The sequence below is a fragment of the Penicilliopsis zonata genome (assembly GCF_001890105.1).
Source record: "Penicilliopsis zonata CBS 506.65 unplaced genomic scaffold ASPZOscaffold_10, whole genome shotgun sequence".
Lineage (NCBI taxonomy): Eukaryota > Fungi > Ascomycota > Eurotiomycetes > Eurotiales > Aspergillaceae > Penicilliopsis > Penicilliopsis zonata.
The window spans coordinates 711323-729977 of record NW_019208919.1 but is presented as its reverse complement, the minus strand read 5'-3'; the positions used below and the strand labels follow the sequence as shown (position 1 = coordinate 729977).

General features: G+C 52.4%; 9 protein-coding genes across 9 annotated transcripts; 5 read left to right on the top strand and 4 right to left on the bottom strand.

Moving 5' to 3' along the window:
• Window positions 1-1695: 1695 nt before the first annotated feature.
• On the top strand, window positions 1696-3331 carry ASPZODRAFT_17272 (hypothetical protein; the record flags this gene model as incomplete). The annotated part of the gene is made up of 4 exons (XM_022726992.1): window positions 1696-1849; window positions 1905-2030; window positions 2088-2156; window positions 2223-3331. 4 exons carry the CDS (start codon window positions 1696-1698, stop codon window positions 3329-3331), a joined length of 1458 nt encoding a protein of 485 aa, XP_022580346.1.
• Window positions 3332-3412: 81 nt separating this feature from the next.
• On the bottom strand, window positions 3413-5164 carry ASPZODRAFT_26444 (hypothetical protein; the record flags this gene model as incomplete). The annotated part of the gene is made up of 2 exons (XM_022728044.1): window positions 4956-5164; window positions 3413-4879 (listed from the first exon to the last, which is right to left on the bottom strand). Exons 1-2 carry the CDS (start codon window positions 5154-5156, stop codon window positions 3413-3415), a joined length of 1668 nt encoding a protein of 555 aa, XP_022580345.1. The 5' UTR covers window positions 5157-5164.
• Window positions 5165-5769: 605 nt separating this feature from the next.
• ASPZODRAFT_133698 (hypothetical protein) lies at window positions 5770-7435 on the bottom strand. Its single transcript, XM_022723333.1, has 2 exons — window positions 6547-7435; window positions 5770-6412 (listed from the first exon to the last, which is right to left on the bottom strand). Exons 1-2 carry the CDS (start codon window positions 7042-7044, stop codon window positions 5969-5971), a joined length of 942 nt encoding a protein of 313 aa, XP_022580344.1. The 5' UTR covers window positions 7045-7435; the 3' UTR covers window positions 5770-5968.
• A 277-nt stretch (window positions 7436-7712) lies between these two features.
• ASPZODRAFT_143710 (hypothetical protein) lies at window positions 7713-8478 on the top strand (the record flags this gene model as incomplete). The annotated part of the gene is made up of 5 exons (XM_022724937.1): window positions 7713-7758; window positions 7793-7866; window positions 7928-7970; window positions 8085-8336; window positions 8438-8478. The coding sequence occupies 5 exons, from the start codon at window positions 7713-7715 to the stop codon at window positions 8476-8478; spliced, it is 456 nt and encodes a 151-aa protein (XP_022580343.1).
• A 2190-nt stretch (window positions 8479-10668) lies between these two features.
• On the top strand, window positions 10669-11975 carry ASPZODRAFT_69075 (hypothetical protein; the record flags this gene model as incomplete). Its single annotated transcript, XM_022729560.1, has 4 exons — window positions 10669-11002; window positions 11053-11354; window positions 11409-11579; window positions 11649-11975. The coding sequence occupies 4 exons, from the start codon at window positions 10669-10671 to the stop codon at window positions 11973-11975; spliced, it is 1134 nt and encodes a 377-aa protein (XP_022580342.1).
• ASPZODRAFT_133694 (hypothetical protein) lies at window positions 11849-13293 on the bottom strand. Its single transcript, XM_022723332.1, has 3 exons — window positions 13236-13293; window positions 12193-13179; window positions 11849-12053 (listed from the first exon to the last, which is right to left on the bottom strand). The coding sequence occupies exons 1-2, from the start codon at window positions 13285-13287 to the stop codon at window positions 12332-12334; spliced, it is 900 nt and encodes a 299-aa protein (XP_022580341.1). The 5' UTR covers window positions 13288-13293; the 3' UTR covers window positions 11849-12053; window positions 12193-12331.
• A 494-nt stretch (window positions 13294-13787) lies between these two features.
• Window positions 13788-15870, top strand: ASPZODRAFT_98770 (hypothetical protein; the record flags this gene model as incomplete). Its single annotated transcript, XM_022730586.1, is given in 3 exon segments — window positions 13788-14174; window positions 14194-14610; window positions 14680-15870. 3 exon segments carry the CDS (start codon window positions 13788-13790, stop codon window positions 15793-15795), a joined length of 1920 nt encoding a protein of 639 aa, XP_022580340.1. The 3' UTR covers window positions 15796-15870.
• A 91-nt stretch (window positions 15871-15961) lies between these two features.
• ASPZODRAFT_133690 (hypothetical protein) lies at window positions 15962-17131 on the top strand. Its single transcript, XM_022723331.1, has one exon. It carries the CDS (start codon window positions 16032-16034, stop codon window positions 17091-17093), a length of 1062 nt encoding a protein of 353 aa, XP_022580339.1. The 5' UTR covers window positions 15962-16031; the 3' UTR covers window positions 17094-17131.
• Window positions 17129-18596, bottom strand: ASPZODRAFT_133689 (hypothetical protein). Its single transcript, XM_022723330.1, has one exon. It carries the CDS (start codon window positions 18582-18584, stop codon window positions 17148-17150), a length of 1437 nt encoding a protein of 478 aa, XP_022580338.1. The 5' UTR covers window positions 18585-18596; the 3' UTR covers window positions 17129-17147.
• Between the last annotated feature and the right edge of the window lie 59 nt (window positions 18597-18655).

Genomic DNA, 18655 nt, shown 5'->3' with positions numbered 1-18655 from the left:
AGATGTAGGTCGCAAGGTCTATGATTGAAATCAGGCTTCAGATTTAGCTCATAATATGGTCTTTAAGTAGACCTAAGACTCATGGGTAGGACCAATCCGATCCAATAGCCATATGTCGTCTTTATAAAAGGTACCTAGTTACCCAGTACTTATCTATAACAGCTTCGACCATTGGAGGACAGCATCTAGTCCAGTACCCCGGATCGCTATGGCCAAGGCAATCCCCTAGTTAAGAGCGTCTTGCTACTCCGCACTTCTTTGCACTACATGATGAGAGAGGAAGCATCTGAACCACCATTTCGAAGCGAGTAACTGTGCAAAGATGCAGTACGCCCAAATCCATACATTATGAATAGTAATCGATGATTTTCTCTGGGAAAGATCCCTTCTCTGATTCTACACCGCCAACTTGAACTGATTGATCAAACGAGTCGCCAGGGATCGGGCCACGAGCAGTGCATCAGTTCATCAGTCAGCCATCCTGAGATTCGTTTTACTCATTCCGAGTCGTATTCTCTCCCCCCCCCCCCCTTCATGGATTCAAAATCCTCTAGCCGTTAGTCATCTGCTTTGTAGACGGGTATAAAAAGATCTGCGCCATGTTTCGTGTGTGCTGGTGGCCAGTCGTTATTGATAGACTGTGATATATCCAACAACACCGCCGAGGGGCATGTCTCGGGTGAATCAGACCATCAGACTCGACAACTCCCCATCATCCTATGGCTCCTGTTTGATAAATACCTGGCGAAGTCGCTGGATCAACTCAAAACTACTCTCGTTCAGGCTACTACCGTGCCCAAGTGTTCAGCCATCCGAAGTGCCCGACCGTGGCCGATCAGGTTATAAACGCCGCGAAACCCACCAGCGAAAGCTTCCCTATTGCTCGTCTGGTGGTTCTTCGAATCAAATCTATGTTCCTTCTAGACTGTCAGTCCCTGCCATCCACGAAGAACAATGGGTACTCACGTTGGACAGGCGGCAAGCGGGCACACCACGCAGAGTAGCTAACCACAACACCAGGGCAGAGACTGCAGTGGAGACTGACTGTCTCACTATATCCATGTCCTTTGCCTGCACTTCCAAAAGCACTACTGCCAGAAGCGAGGTGGTGGGTGTAGCTGCAGCTGCAGGTCTTCCTTCATCCACGGTGTCTTGGATGAGGCACAGCGGGACGTTGCGAAGGGGAGGGGGCGAAGGGAATAATAACAAACACCGCCCGGGAAAGATCACCATTTACCACCACCAGCTCTGAGCTGAGCATGGGTTCCTCGCATTCTGACCACCAGCAGTACCAGCAATTTACCCGCAGCGGCCACTCATGACGATTCTATTTCCGGGCGCCCCCCCCTCTCTTTCTCTCTCCCTCTGCACCCCTGTCTTCTCACGCGAACCGCCGTTTTTTTTACGGAGTAGACGCCCGCTGCCGGCCGACAACTGTTCGCTTGTGACTCGCTGCTCAGCCCCGACGACGCGTCCAGACTCGCTCTCTATTAGCAATCACCGCTGTCGCTTGCCTCCCTCCCTTCCCTTCGATCGCTCTACAGAACTCGAAGAGCTCGAACAGGGTCCCGGGCGCTCTGCGCGTTGCCGCTGCCCATCCCATCCCATCGATCGCCCCATGTGATCGCAGCGAGCCTCCTGATCGTTTCACGGCGCCGGAGCGGTGGAAATCAAGGATAAGAGCGAATTTGTGTCATGGCCACGGGGGAGAGCAGCGCGACGCCGACGGTCGACGCGGCGTTGCTGCCCAAGCCAGCGGGGAGGAGTGATCTGCCGTCGGAGAAGGTCTTCAGCATCCAGATTGGCTGTGAGGTCTTTCGTCTGTCCGGCGCATCAATTGCGTCTGATGGTTGGTGTTACCCTAGAGGATTGTATTGGCTCTTCGTATGCTGACTGGACCCCAGCGCCGTCCTATTTCTCCCAGTTTTTCGAGGAGCAGCTACGTCAGAACGGGGAGGACTCGAACCCTCGCACGCTGTATATCGATCGGGACCCGGGGACCTTTAAAGAGATCGCCAAGCATCTACAGGGTACGTGTGCAGGGAATCTTTGGCTATGGATGAGGCGACTGACGCTGAAACTGGTAGGGTACCATATCCGGCCGCGCGATGGAAACGAGTTCGTGAAGCTGTTCGCCGATGCCCAGTTCTACAGCCGTGTGTTTTACACTTACCCCCTCTATACGTGAGAGATAGGAATAGAGGACTGATGGAAGAGTCTAGTCCCCCGTCTGACGTCGCAGTTGTTTGAGTCGGAGATCTTCATCCAGATCGGCGACCGTCACTTCGAGATCCCACGCGACCTGTTCTCCAACCCCGGCGACTCGCCCAACTTTTTCTCGCTCGGCTTCGCCGTCTTCTTCACCTCGCCATCCGAGGCCTTCCCGGGCCTCGACCGCAAGGTGCTGCTGCGCCCGCCGGCAATTGTGCCCCCGAGTGTGCCCAACCGGTCCGGGGCTGTCTTCGAGGAGCTTCTGCACCTCTTACGCGGCTATCCGCTGAACATCCGCAACGAAGACCACCGTGCCGAACTGCTCCGCGACTGTCGCTATTTCCACCTCCGTGGGCTCGAGCAACGTCTGATCCCGCACCATCTTAGCTACAACCCATTGCGCCGGCGGTCAGAGGTCATCATCCGTCTCGAGGACGTCCGCCAGTCCGGCGTGCAGTTCTCACCTGATCCCCAGCCTGTCAGCTCTCCCACCCTCGCGTACGGTTGGGTCGTGTACGCTCGCCCCTTTGTTGACGAACGGTCGGCCGACTTGATCGTCGAAATCGGTGGCGAGGCCACCATCATTGACCTGACCGCCATGCGCGCCGACTTCATTGGCCTCGTCAAGGCTCGCGTCGCAAGTCTCTTCCAGGTTGTCGCCAACAAGATGAACCTCCCGACCACCGCCCCATTGGGTCTTCTGATGATGACTGGCGGCGCTAGCACACAGCCCGCCAGCCCAGCACACTCTCCCCTAGGTGAGGAGCGGGTCAAGATCCGGCTCGACAGTGACACCGACCTCACCATCAACGGCGAACAGGTCCCCGTCGATTCCTTTCTCACGGACGACGATCCCGACCCGACGACCACGAGTAATGCCTTGTCTCCTCTTCTCCGGCCCACCAAACGACGCCGCAGCGAACCCAACGAAACCAAGACGCCTGAGAACCCTGACACAGAGCAACAGCCGGTTTGGTTTGCGCGGACGGCCCAGTGGCGGCTGCGCGTGCAGCCGTCAGGCTCGCCGGGCGGGTATGAGATGATGTTCATCGCGGTCAAGCTGGACGTGTATACAGAGGAGCGCAGTCGGAACCGGCACCGACGCTTTCTGACTCCGTGATCATCTTGATTCCACTCTACTTCTCTCCTACTCTTGTAGTCATTATGTATAGCAATGTTTGACGGCCATATAGACATAGACCTAATCAGAGAACCCTTCCCATTCTTCTTCTTCAGAACCTTCTCCTCCTTCCTCTCCTTCCTCTCCTTCCTCCTCCTCCTCCTCCTCCTCCTCCTCCTCCTTCTCAGCTTTACTCTCACGTACAAACCCCACGACAAAGAATCCACCTAATCCCTGCTCATCCCCCGGCCAACAACGTAGACACCCCTCCAGTTCATCCACCGACAAGGATCCCCCCCGCTCAGTTTGCACCCCTCTATGCCCCCATTTCTGTAGTCCAGCAGGCTGTTCCCCGCGGGTCATCACCCGCCAGCCTCCGTCCCGCGCAGGGTCCGAGGCGAGCACCCGCGCCACCACATCTTCGTTCTCGATCCCATGGATCGAACACGTACTGTACGTGACGTGCGTGGCAGCGGGGAAGCGCAGGGCATGTTCGACAATCCGGGCCTGGAGGTTCGACAGTTTTGCGAGCCGATCAGGGTCCATCGCCGACGAGCCGGAGAGTTCATTTTCGGTTTCGGTTTCGGCTTCGTTGCCAAGAACTAGAACGGAGGTTTCTTTCTGGTCGTCTTGGCCGCGTTTGCGTTTCTTGCCCTGCGGATGGTTCCTTGTTACTGCCTCGGGGAGGGTTAGTGTCGGGACATCCTCGCGCCCGATGATCCCACTGCCTGAACAGCTGGGGTCGAGGAGAAGACCTGTGACGGTTGCGAAGCGGGGATCGGCAGGGTCGAGCGCGAGAAAGTCTTGTCCCGGTAGGACGGTGACGGAGTCCGCGCCAGCCAGGGAGACCATTTTCTGAAGCGTCTTGGACCGGTTCGGCGACGCGTCCATTGAGTAGATGTGTGGGAAACATTGATGCGATTTGACGGTTGAATCCAAGTTCACCGTCTTCCCCTCCTTCGCTAGCAACGAGGCAAGATGGGTCGTCTTGTTTCCCGGCGCGGCACACCCGTCTATCAGATCTCTACCTCCCATTTCAACAGCCCACCCATTCCCAGCAAGCAGATACGCCGGGAAACACGACGCCTTGTCCTGCAGGATGATCTCTCCGTTCTTGTACGCCGGCGCGGTGGAAAAGTCCGTCCCGTACGCCACGGCGACCAGATCCGGGATGTGCACATCTACATACAACTTCTTCTCCGTCTTGTCGCCCAGCTCCGCTAAGGAGGTCACCCTCGTATACGCCGCAAAGGTCGACTTGAGCTGTTCTTCCAGCGAGGATCGAATATTGTTGATCCGCACCCAGCGCGGATACACCGTCGTATTGGTTGTGGCGGCATCTCCGCCTTTTTTTTCCTTCAGGACGGCGGATTTTAGCTCCTGGATCGATGCACAGCCCCGGCGGACGCGCGCCTTGACAAACTCTGCCTTGAGGCGCGTCTTGTGTCGTTCGACGGCTTGGCGGAGGGGATGCGAGACCGGCGCCGCAATCCCGCCTTTAGCCACGAGATGGTCATGAACGAGGAGGAGGGCAAGGAGGGGAGTCAGCTATTCTGTTAGTAAGTCATTCCATATATATATATGTTTGCTCGAAGCCTCTTTGATTATATATATATGTGCTCACTCTGTGTTCATGTTTAAGAAGGTCCGACCTCTCAATCACCTCTTTCAAAAGTAGATCCCATTTCGATGCCTCGATGATGAGGGCGTAGATCTGCGCCGGGGTCGCCTTTATGTTGCGCGCATTGTAGACGCGGGACTTGAACGAGCCACCGGTCGACGAGGGAGCCGTGAGGACGGTGACGGCGTCGTAGTAGAGGGACATGAAGGTGGTGAGGTCTGAAATCTCGATTGTGCCCGAATTTTGTTGCTGGCTTAGTAAGCGGCACTTTATTATGGACTTGATAGAAGAGATCAAATTATAGCTTCATAATGAAATATTACCTAACTATATATTGCTTAAACTTGCTAAGTACAAACCATAGCCCTGCCTGTATATAAAGCTATATCTAGATAGCATCACTATAGTTTCCTCTCCATCAACCTGATGGTCCTAAAGCATTATATGTAATATGCTGCTAGTATGAATGGTAGACTACTCAGTTAATAATAATGTCTCGAGCATACCGGAGAATAATATCATAAACTTCAAGTGGACTCAAAGTATCAAAGAAGTATAGATAGGCAGACTTACTAACCATAGACATGTCTAGACCTTGTAATATTATTCACGTACTTGCAAACTCTATAAAATGTTAATAAAAACTTACTCTGAAGTTAATCGGCAATCGAGCCGGCAATCGAACAACTACGCATTACAAGAACTTAAAATATCCAGAGTAGTGGTAATAGTAGTAGTAATAAGATTAGATCTACTCAACAGGGTATCCGTAATGCAGAGAACCGCCCGAAACAGAAGGCTGTCAAAGAAACAACAGAAAGAAACAACAGAAATCTAGACCATCCGTAATCCGTAAGACCATAACGCCGTTATCTACCGTAAAGATTGCAGTTGTAGTTGCAGTGATATCATGTCGCAAAACGCAAGATCGTAGAAGAGAGAGAGAGAGAGAGTGTGTGTGTGTGTAGGTGTAGGTGTAGGTGTTGGGAAGAGAGAGAGAGAGAGAGAGAGAGAGGTTAAAAAGTACTCCAATGCCAGTCTCGTGGAATACTGGCAGCAACTTCCGGAGGCCCCTGCAGCTCGCCACGACGGGCCAGGGCTCGGTCCAGGGCTGTGGAACCATCGTCATTGGCAGAAGAGGCGACAGAACCCTCGGAGTCGGTATTGTTCTCGTCGGCGGACAGGTCACGATCGCGCTGCATGTCGATCTGGCTCTGGATCTCGTACAGGCGGATGGACCGGGTCTCCTGCCAGCGGTGAAAGGCAGACAGGCAGAGGTCGCAGGCGCGCGAGGGGGTGCCCTCCGGGTGGAAGCTGGCGTCCTGGTCGAGAGGGACGGTGTGCGGGGTGTGCGCGGCGCAGAAAACGTGGCCGCAGTGACGACAGTGGTGGCGGCGTACGAACAGGCCGAACGAGGAGCGGCAGTTGGGCGAGTCGCAGGTAGGAGAGACAGAATCGGCCTGTTCGTCAGTACTACTCTGTACTCTGTACTCTGTGCTCTATTCTAAACTTTTTGTGTATGGCGTGCTTGATCACGCAAGACACAGCACACATGATACAACACCAGCGACCGGATAGAATATAAAGGTCTTACCTTCCAGTGGTCGCGGGTGGGCAACCCAGTCACCTCCCCGAGATGTTCCAGTTTCATCCATTCATCCTCGGCTAACTTGGTGATGGTGGTCGCGGTGGTGCTTTCGATGGTCGAGCGACGCGAGAGAGGCTGTCTCTGTGGCTTTTGCTGCTTCTGGCTGTGCTGATGGTGCTGGTGGTGCTGGTGCTGGTGCTGTTCGACGAGGTCGCTCTCGGTATTATTATTGTTGTTGTTGAGGCTGTCGAGCGAGCCGTTGACACTGCGCGGCGGGGTGGGCGGCGAGGTTCTCTGAGGCCGCTCGGTCGGACGGAGGGCAGCGGGCACGTACAAGGGGGCCTTGGGAGGGCGCAGCTGGCGGCTCTGAAGCGGCAGGGCATGGGTGAGTTGTGGTGAGGTCGGGGAGTTGTTGGCGGTGGTGTTGGCCGAGTTTGTGGGCGAAGGGTGGCCGTAGATGGCAATCTGTTGCGAGGCGGGGAAGGTCTGCACTTGAGTCGCCATGGCGGTCTTGTATATTCTAATAGTTGTAGGTAGGTATAATAGTTGTGTAGAAGAACTAGTAAGGGAGGTAAAGGAGGAATAAAATCGAAAGAGATAGAGTAGAGTGTGGATGAGAGAGGGGAGGTTGGCGATAGGGAAGCGAGGGAAGATGACGGAGTGGGTGAGTTGAGTAGGTTATACTCGGGCGGGTGGCAACGAGACGCCAAGATCAAGCGACGAGACAGATGAGACAAGGATGAAATGAAGATGATGGAAAATAAGGATCAGAATGAACCGATCGAGTGGAGGAGGACTCGAGTTGAGAAAAAAGAGGCTATCTGGTGGAGATCGGAGGCGAGTCTCTTTCTGGGCCCGATCGAAAAGGGGCAAGACTGGATGAAGAGCGCCGCAGGGAACTGATGACTCGCTGACAGTTGAAGTATCGATTTTATTTATTACTGCTAGGTAATAAGTATACTACATACTACTACTACTACTACTACTACTACTACTACTACTACTACTACTACTACTACTACTACTACATAGTTATTCTATTTGATATGTATTTTATGTATTCAGTCTCGTTGTACTATACCCCTCACAGCATGTCGTGCATACGCAGAATGCAACGTCATGACTGAGATTCTACAGTACAGACTCCAGAGTATACTCGTCGACCGCTCCAGATGTCGTATCCTACTGAATCCTCCGTAGTTCTACCGAGTCCACCGAGTGAGCCTGTAAGATGCAACTTTACGCATGACAGGTTGCCGCATCGGGGACGATGAATGCGGTCAGAGCAAACCGAGGAGATGTGATTTGCCCCCACTGTGGGGTCTGGTAAGTACTACATACAGAGTATACTAGTTACTAGGTAGTTACTACTAAACTACTACTACAGTTACCTAGTAAGTACTACATAATACTAGAATACCTGTTAACAGGTACTCCAGTATTTAGACATATAATAAAACCAAGTACAATATTTCAAGGATATTCTACGTATCTACGGAGTACCTGCTAGTAGTACTACTAAGATCACAATAATATGATGTAAGGAGAAGATCCTCCAAGCTCCCAAGAGGCCGTCTTCCAATCCGTCGGCAGAGCGTTATCGCTCGCTGCTGATTGGTGGCGGAAACTCGCCGACGAGCGAAGATTGGCCGGGTCCAGACAGGCGGTCAAGCACCGGCAAGCGGTCTCCGCTGCAACCCGCGGCTCGCCTTGCCTTCCCAAGCAGCCCCTAAACCCGTTGCAGCTAGCCCGCTGTAAGAGTTTCAGTGGCGACTCGGCGGGGCCATCCAATCAGGGTATGAAGAGATAATCCTTGTCCGTTCTCGTCTTCCTTCACCGACAACGGCTTAGTAGACTGTAAATACTCCCTAGTTAACTAACTAAACTAACTACCTAGGTAGTAGTCCTACACCATGGAGTACTCCGTATGGAGTATAACTAGGTAACTCCGAGCCCCGGATAATTACTCCGGAGAAGATCACTAGTAATGACAGTAACTACTCCGTACTCAGCCCCCAACCCGAGAGTAATCGACAGCGAACACTAGTTAGTAGTCAAACTTTCCATCACTAGCACATAATAGAGTGCGTACTACTCGGTAACTACTACGGAGTATGGACTACCTACTATTTATGAAGAATGTGTTTATTATTATTATTAATCTCTCGCTATGACCAACAGAATCTCCAGAGTGGACCCGTTCGTCGTCTTCTAGAAGGTGGACTTGCTGGTGGAGTGTGTTTTGCCGTGGGTAAACACTTTCGGGTAAACGAATAAAATAAGCTTGCTGGGAGAATTGAACTGTGGTAACCAGTGACACTCCAACCATAGTCATAGTAAACCACTACATTGGCTACGGAGTACATGTAAATAATAACTCAGTGGACACTATGGAGTACTACTAGTATGGAGTAGACACTGGAATAGCTTCTACTTACGTGGTCTACTCTGTATACTCTGTAGGTTATTATTAGTTTAGTTCTGTTTATGCCCATGTATCTGGAGAGTAACTATTCATAACTTGAAAACCATTGGATATGTAATATTTAGTACAGAGTTGGATGCAGTATGCGCGCTTAATAGGTTATTATTCTGTCTAAAGTTATCCATTACTCGATAGAATTAGCCTGACACTAGTTCATAGTCCCAGCCTCGGTCAATTGATCGACACATTCTTTCCTCGGTATTTTCCTCCTTCCAAACTCGGCTAGAATCTTGCATTGGTAATGCACACCTGTCCCTGCACTACTAGCACTACTAGCACTACTAGCACTTGAGGCTTAGTTAGTTACTTAGTACTTAGTAGTAGTCGTGGCTGTAGAAATAGACGTGCCGATCAAGCGCTTAATTTCGACGGACTAATGAGGCGTCAAGCCAGAGTATGATCATTGGTGGCTACTTTCCGGAGGGCTGCGGAAGATATCAGACTCGGTTACTACAACTACTGTACAATCCTTCGAATTATCTTCGGCCTTGGCAGCCCGAGAATTCGGCGAGAAAGACCAGTAGCTTAGTCTGATAACTTATCTAGCTTCTTATCTTATACTGCTCGGCAAGATAATGGTCATTGAGTTGAGGCAGTAGACTATTATTATATTATAGTGTCAATATCAGTTGATTCGAAGCTTCTGGTATAAATATTTATATAAAATCATTATAAATCATTTATCAATAGTGATATACTGTGCTCTAGCATGGAACTGTTCCGGATCCAAAAATATTGACTAGTTTATATATTTGATTAGAATACTACTATACCATTATCTACTCTGCGCAGAAGTACGAGAACGTACAGAGTACAAAGTACAGAGTACTCTCTCTTTAGAAGAATAGAAGGAAGAACCTCCCTTACTACAGCCGCAGCAAACAATACCGATCGATCGGGTGATACACCCCTTGCTCATCTGCCATCTGATCTGATCATCAGACAGGAGAAACGTCGACGCCAAGAAGCGCCGATGCAGGCGATGCCTTAATAATGACGATACTACATACGGAGCACTCTGATGTAGTACCATCTTGCAAGGATCTCCCCGCAGACGACGGGGCCAGATATATTGCAGCACGCGGCAGGGTTAAATAGTCGGTCAGCCGAGGCGCGTATGCACCGTTTCAACATGCAAGGCGGGGGCGAACACAATCCACACCGCATGCTGTATGTTCTATAGACACTCGATCACATATTGGCTGTGTCCTCGTGAACTTCATTCTAGTAGAGTCAGCTACTTGCGGGAAACAGCAAGCGGTGACGCCACAAGAATGCTCCCCTTGGATTACCGGTGAGACCGTAATACGTAGGTAGTGGCTATCCTTCATGCCCTGTTTCTATTCACAGGCGAGGTCCAGAGTACGGAGTAATGAAGAAGAAGGAGAGGATTCATTCTGACGTCAGAAGTGTTATCTCCACGTGACCATATATACCGGCAGAAAAGATTGGCGGTGAGACGCTCCATGAGACGACTGACAGTCAGAGAGACTCACTCTCTTGCCAGGCTTTCCTTCCCACCTCCTAGGAATTCACAGAATCTCTCAAAGTCATCATTTGCAATGGCCGACCGCAAGGGGAAGAGAAGGGCCAGCGACTCTCCAACGAGCCCGTCCCAGCCCAGTCGTAGGTCGCGTCGTCTGATGGGAGAACCCCCGAGCACCTCCAGCGAGCACTCCCTGCCTCTGCATCTTCCAGCTGCCCAGCCACCCAGCCCGCAGATGTCTGCCGTCAGCGGCATTTCCGTAATATCCTCGCAGATAGGCCCTGAGCCTCGGTCTGAACTCAAGCGAAGGGCTGAAGAGAGAATCAATCAGTACCAACGGACCCACCGCCAGAACGAGGAAAAGTTGCAGGACTGTCTTCGGTCGTTCCTTGAGATGCTCCCTAATGACGGGTGTGAGTCGATAGCTAGCGATATTGTCAATTCTCAGACCGACGCTATTCTTTGGCAGGTATACCACAACCTGCTGACAGGTTTACTACAGCCAAGCAAGTTCCATGAACAGCCTCTGCTTGATAAAAAGAAATCACTACTGACCTACTCATAGTGAAGGCAGATAGCCGCACTCCCTCGCTAACTACCTCCCCTCGTACCCAACGCCAAATAAATGCTGATATTGTTGCCGGGACCCTCCCCGATGAGTCGCAGCTGAGAGACGCCTCCTTTCGTGAAGCCTGTCTGCAAAGGGATCGTCAGTGTTGCGTAATTACAAACTTTGTTGAGACAGAACATTGGGTGAAAATCGGCTCCCCAGCTACTATGATTTCGGGAGACCTTGAGGCCGCTCATATAATCCCGTATTCTTTTGGCGCCTGCGAGGGTAAGGTAGAGTAGTACTTTATGTTTCCTATTCATGCCAATCTACTGATACAGCCCTAGACTCTGCCAGTCGATTCTGGCCCAAAGTGGGAGGTTCTTTCCCGCTGTTTCCCGGGGGTGCGACGGGCTGGAATGAGACCTGAAAACATTAATGATCCGGCGAATGGTCTCACACTGCTAGGCCCCCTTCACCTTCAATTTGGGAAGTTTCGGATGGCCTTCCAGCCCACGGTGAGTCTCAACCAAGATCGTACCTAGTCTGGATGGATTTGGCAGTTTCTAATAATGATGTAATAATAGGAAACCCCCCACACCTATCGTTTGAAGACTTATCCGCGATTCAGCACTTATTTGCACCAATCTTTACCGGAAAGTCGTACAGTGACTTTCACCAAGGCCGACGATGCAGGGGCCATCCCTAGACCAAGCGCAGCCCTTCTGGACTGTCACTTTCGTCTAGCGGAGATCCTTCACGCGTCCGGCATGGGCGAGTACATCGAAAAGAAGATGAGGGACTGGGACACAATTAAATGTGGCCCAGAATCTAGGCAGCTTTCAGCCGACGGATCGACGGACGTGAGCCGGTATCTACAGGCTGGGCTTTGGAACCGCATCTCTGTTTCATGAATCTATACGCCTGCCACAAAGCCACATATGTCCAGCCGCTCAGCTGCGGTCCTAAACTTGAAGAACATGGATGGATACGTAAGTGAACCTTTCTACAGATTGAAGAAAAGCTCTCCCTTTTCATTTTATACTCGGTAGCCAGCAATATTTCATCCAATTCCTACATCTTATCGGTCATCAACGTTTGTGAATGAGACTAACAATGAACGAGTCTCAGCTGTGCCAGGACTCTTGATTCACCTCTCACCTCTAACAGGTCAACCTAACCCAAGCTAATTATATTGAGATATGATGATACCATCAGTGCAGAACATATTAACTACATTACTGTTCATTTATTTTTTCAACTGACTCAACTAAACAGTCCCAGTCGACAAAACATACCCCCCATCAACCACGATAGTCTGCCCATTCAAATACTGATTGGTAGCAGCGAACAACACTGCACTGGCCATATCCTCGTCCTTCCCCGGTCTTCCAGCAGGGACCTTTCCCTCAAACTTCTCTTTAGGGATGTGACTCTTCTGAGCCTCGTCGCTTTCTCCCGTGGTCATCTCCGACGGAAACACCCCCGGGGCGATATTATTGACGCGTAATTTCAACCCGGACGAGACCAGTTCATGAGCCAGCATACGTGTCAGATGGATGGCAGCCGCTTTACTTGCATTATATGCGAAATGGTGCTGCGCTGTCTTGATGATCCCCGAGATGGAAGTAATGTTGATCACCGTACTGCTCCATCCTGTGCTTCCCTCGCTGCCCCTGGATAATAAAGGCAGCAGTGCCGTCGTGGTAAGGAAACATTGATACACGTTTGTTCGGTATGCGGATTCCCAGTTCTCAAAACCACTGGCTTCCCCGTGGAACAGCTCTTGCCGGAGAGCTTCTGGATCTTCCAGCTCGGCAGTCGCATGGTGGGTAGAACTCACCCCAGCGTTGTTGATGAGGATGTCCAGTTTCTCTTCACGGCGGGAGATCTCCTCCACCAGCTTGGAGATGGATTGTTTGCTGGTTATATCGGCTGGGGTGGCGATAATTTCTCCGGGAATAGGATTGTTGTGATCATCATCCTGCTTGTACCTTTCCACTACTCGCGCGAGTTTCTCTTCACTTCGTCCGGTAATGTACACCTTTGCTCCGTTGACTGCCAGGGCTTGAGTTGCCATCAGACCGATCCCGGAGCCTCCTCCAGTGACCAATGCAACTGATTCATGTCAGTATTGTTGTTATTATTGGCATTATAGTAGATATGAGAGATACCTCTGCCATGGACGTTGAATATATTCTGTAGCTTGAATTGGTCATTCGACATTTTCGTTAGATGCGTTTAATCCTGGAAATATCTATAAGATTTTACTGGATTTATATCATGGAACGACAGGCATATGATATCATTTACTTGATATTCAAGTTTTCGATATAGTTATCGAAGTTGGAAATATCTTGAATCAAGCACTTGTATACCTCATGATAACATCATCAAGAGAACCTTATATCTATTCTTAATACTTATATTCAGAACAGAATCCTAGACTTGGTATTAATTATTAATCTACTGTCAATAGGAGCTTTAATTAGTGTTAGTATAAAGGATGCTCTATACCTTGGCATATAATATAAGATAGAGACGGTTAAATATCAAATGAAATATACTAAGATATCATTAAGATATTAATCAAATACATTATATATATATAATATTATGAAGAAATAATGAAAGAGATCTTATACAATGAATCATACTAGACCCCGCCAAGCCTCGAATCTCCGTCTCCAGCGTCAATCAGCGACTTCATCTCTTCCACCATCTCTATGCAGCAACCCAACGCCTGCATCCGCTGCGCTTCTAGAAAAGTCAGATGCGACAGACATGAACCCTGTCGCACCTGTGCCCGCTCGGGTCTTGAATGCGTGTATCGCGTTGTGCCGCCGAGGCAGCGCAGAGAGGACGCCCTCTCGACTAAACTGAGACGGTACGAGGAGCTCCTGCGGGAAGCAGGGGTGAATATCGACTCAGATTCGATAACTGGTACCCGTGGCATTGACGATCCCAATGACCAAGGCCGAGATGGAGATGGAGAGAATGAATCTGGGGGTCTGGTGGAGGAAGAGAGCGGAAAGAAGTACTACGAGAATAATCTACTCCTGGAGTTTGGTCAGAAGGTTATACCGTTCATTTATCTATCAATTTTATTTCTTGTTTCATGCTAATAAACAGGCTGGATACAATCGAAGTCAAACAGGAGAAGATCTGCCCTCGCAGCTGCTCTTGGGCAGCTCCCCTGTGCCCACCGCCATATCTATAGATGCCTCCATGGCGAAGACGCTATGGACTGTTTTCTGCGAGAATGTCAATCCCCTGATCAAGATAATTCACGTCCCGACGGGGTCATCTCTGCTGGAGGAAGTGCTCGCAGGCGACACCCCCGTGCGACCTGCCCGAGACGCCCTGTTCTACTCTATCTACGCCTGTGCGGTGATGTCGATGGCCGAGGATGAATGTGCGGCTCTTTTCCACAGGGAGAGGGGAGCAGTGTTGGATGAGATGATGGCAGCAGCTAAACGGGCCTTGCTCGAGGCGTCTTTTATGCAGTCGCTGGAGCTGATGGTCCTCCAGGCATTTGTTCTTTTTTTGGTTCGTTCACCTGTATCCGAACCACTCTTTACTTTTATTATTCTAACTCTCTCTCTCTCGCTTTTACAGACAGCACTGCAGACATGCACTGAATCCTCGGCCTTCTGGTCACTGCTTGGCGTCGCTATTCGGCGCGCGCAGACACTAGGTCTACATCGAGACGGCACCCGACTGGGTCTCTCGCTGTTTGAGACGGAGATGCGTCGCCGACTCTGGTGGTACCTCGTCAGTTTGGACGTGCGGGCGACAGAGGTGGCGGGCGCGGGCGCAGGCAGCTCGATCCTCTCGCAGCCGTGGGATACGCAGGTGCCGCTGAACGTCGACGACGACTCCTTACACCTCGGTATGACGGGGGAGGACTTTCCCGAGTCTCGGAGCGGCCTGACAGAGATGAGCTTCGTTCTCTTCCGCTGCGAGACGGTGCGGTTCCTGCGACTGGCGGAGAACCGTAGCCTGCCACTGGGAGGAGCACCGCCTCGCCGCGGCGCACAGATCGCCCTGCTGGGAGACCGCATAGCCGACTTTGAAAACCGGCTCGAGGAACGCTTCCTGCGATTCTGCGACCCGGTGGTGCCCCTACATGCCTTGCTGAACGTGACGGCGCGTGCGACGGTGGCTAAACTCCAGCGGATTGCAGCCATGTTCCGCTCAGACCAGCAGCAGCAGCAGCGGCAACAAGCATCTAATGACCACCGCGCGGAGAATCTAGAGCAGACGTATGCGTTTGGAGTGAGGATGCTAGAATACGACCACCTGGTTCTTTCCAATCGCGCCACGCAGAGGTTCGGCTGGTACACGCGCACGCAGTTCGCCTGGGGTGCGGCCATCGGCCTGCTCGAATGGCTCCGGCTCTCGACAAAGAAGGACCCCGGCGCCGACGTCGCCGTCTGGGGCCCGTGTGAAGAGTCTGCATGGCAGCATATCGAGCAACTGTACGATCATCACCCGGAGTACTTGCAGCCTCAGCAGCACAGCGCGCTCCCCCGGACGGTCAACAATCTTGCAGTGCGGGTGTGGAACGGGGGACCCCAGCGCTGGCCACCGCCTGCATTTATTGAGGCAATTAAGTCGGTTGGTTCTAGATGTAGTACTGGCGAGGGGAATGAAAACAACCTTGCTTTCCTTTCTGACTCGGCGCAGCTCTGGGATGGCAACTTCTCTTGGGATATCGACACATGGATTTGAGTACAGTCAGGGTATAGAAGAGCAATGAGGAGTTAAGAATAGATATAATTGTAACTACATAAATATTAATCATCGAATGATGACTGCCTTAAGTAGTTATTACTATGTGGCATAGCTTAAGCTTGATGCTTTCTTTTGTCATGACATCATCCATCACCGCAACGACGAAAACGACGACAAGACTTCTCTCTTCTCTCTTCTCTCTTCTCACTCCTCTCATTCTACCTTCATCCAACATGAGACTAGCCGTGTTCAGCGCCAAATCCTACGACAGGGAATACCTCTCCTCCTCGTTTACCCCCCACCAAGTGCAGGTCTCCTTCCACTCCTTCGCCCTGTCATCCGACACCGTCTCGTTAACGACCGACACCGACGCCGTGTGCGTGTTCGTGAACGATGTTCTCGACCGAAGCATCCTCGCCGCATTATCCGCCAACGGCGTGAAAGCGATTCTCCTCCGCTGCGCGGGGTTCAACAACGTGGACCTCCTCGCCGCCGAAGAACTGGGCTTCTTCGTCGCCAACGTACCCGCCTACTCGCCCGAAGCCGTGGCCGAGTTCGCCGTCTCGCTCATCCAGACACTCAACAGGCAGACGCACCGGGCTTTCAACCGCGTGCGAGAGGGAAATTTTAACCTCGAGGGATTGCTCGGCTACACACTGCACGGGAAGACCGTCGGGATCGTCGGCGTGGGTAGGATCGGACTTGCCTTTGCGAAGATCATGGCCGGGTTTGGATGCCACCTGCTTGCATATGATTCCTTTGCCTCTAAAGACGATACCAATAGTAATAATCCATTTACTACTACCTTGGGAGGAAGATTCGTTACCCTAGACGAGCTCCTCCAGAATAGCGACGTGGTCAGCCTGCACTGTCCGTTGACGGAGGAGACACGACATCTCATCAACGAAAACACCCTGGGGAGGCTGAAACGGGGCGCGTTGCTGGTGAATACCTCGCGGGGAGGGCTTGTCAAGACATCTGCGGCCATTGCGGCGTTGAAGGGGAAAACGCTCGGCGGCCTCGCGCTGGACGTCTACGAGGCCGAGGGCGACTTGTTCTACAACGATTACTCGGGCGAGATCATCCATGACGACGAGCTGATGCGCCTGGTCACCTTTCCGAACGTGCTGGTCTGTGGGCACCAGGCTTTCTTCACGCACGAGGCTCTTCAGGAGATCGCGGGCGTGACGACTTCGAACCTGTTGGATTTCATGCAGGGCAGGAGTTGTCGCAATTCACTAGTCAGAGAGGGTCATGTTCTTGTTAAGAGGAATACGGAGCCGGTCAGAATATAACATAGATATACAGACATAATACATTTATTCATTGCTGCGTTAGTCATGAACTTTCTATTTACTCGTAGAAACCCCCCGGATCATCTGCAGCGCCCGCGGGACAATCTTGCTGCCGTGGACAATCAAGGGCACGACGGAAATCATCCACATGAACCAGATGAAGAGCACGGCCACGCGCAGGCGCAGGCGCTCGATAAGTCGATACCCCTTGCCCACAATGTCCAAAATGGGCCGGCGGGTGGTCTGGCGGCGCGTGTGCTCGTCAAAGGCATCTGCGATTCGCCACGCGACCCGCCGATTGATCTTCTCCCAGGTGGTTTCGTCGGCGTACTGTCTTGCCGCGGCCGCCAGGTTGGTGCGCAGGTTCTCGTCGCATGAAACCCGCTGCACCAGCTCGACGAACGTGTCGAGGTCGGAGGGCGGGACCAGGTAGCCCGTTCGCTGGTCCTGGACGATATCCGAGGGCCCGCCCTGGTCACGGGCAATGACAGGCAGTCCGCTCGCCATGGCTTCCAGCACGACGAGCCCGAATGTCTCGGTGATGGAGCAGTGCAGGAAGAGATCGCCGCAGGCATACGCACGGGCAAGATCCATTCCCATCTGGAAGCCCGTGAAGACGACGTGGTCGCGGACCGAATCGAAGAGGCGGCGCACCTGTGCCTCCACGGCCGGGTTGCGGTTGCCGCCTACAATGAGCATCTTGAAGGGGAGGGAGACTTGCACGAGACGAGCGGCGACTTGGGCGAGAAACTCAAACCCCTTTTCCGGGGCGATGCGGCACACGCAGACGAGAATTATCTCGCCGTTAGGCGCGATTTGGCGCCGGTACGCCTCATCGCGCCGGCTCGGGTGGAAGAGTTGCGTGTCGACGCCCCGGCCGAGCTTGACGAGCCGGTCGACGGGGGCGCCCGCCTGTTCGAGGTAGGAAAAGATGCCTGAGGAGGGGTAAAAGACGGTGTGGACGGCCTTGTGACGGAAGAGCCAGCCCTGCACGCTGGCGAGCAGCCAGACGGCACCCAGCGCCAAGGGCCGCGGTAGCAGGATCTCACTGTAGGCCGCAAGGTCGGTCTGGAAGTTGAGCAGCACGACGGGCGGGCGCAGCAGCTGCCGGATCTGCAGCAGCAGCTGGAAACCCACCGAGGCCGGACTGGCAAGGTAGACAATGTCCGGCTGGAAGGTCTGGCGGTAGACCTCGTCGAGACGGAAGGGATACACGACCGTTAGGTCTGGGTTGTAGGGGAGCGGATAGCCAGAGAGACGGAGTTCATTGCTCTGGTAATTCTGCTTCCTTGTCTGAGCCTGTAGACTCGCCTGGCTGCCCTCATATTTCGGCGCCACGACAGCCAGCTCGACCCCGTTCTCGCGCAAATACTCAACCAGACTCAGCGTCGTGCGACTGACTCCGTTGACAGGGCCGAAGGACTCGGTGGCCAGCAGCACGCGCTTGCCCTTGAGCTGAGGCGGAAAGACGTCTCTTGATGTGTTTTTCATGCTGAGGCCGTGACTCGAAGCTGCAATGAAGGTGTCAAGAGACGGTGAGGACTTTGGAGAGAGAAAGAGCT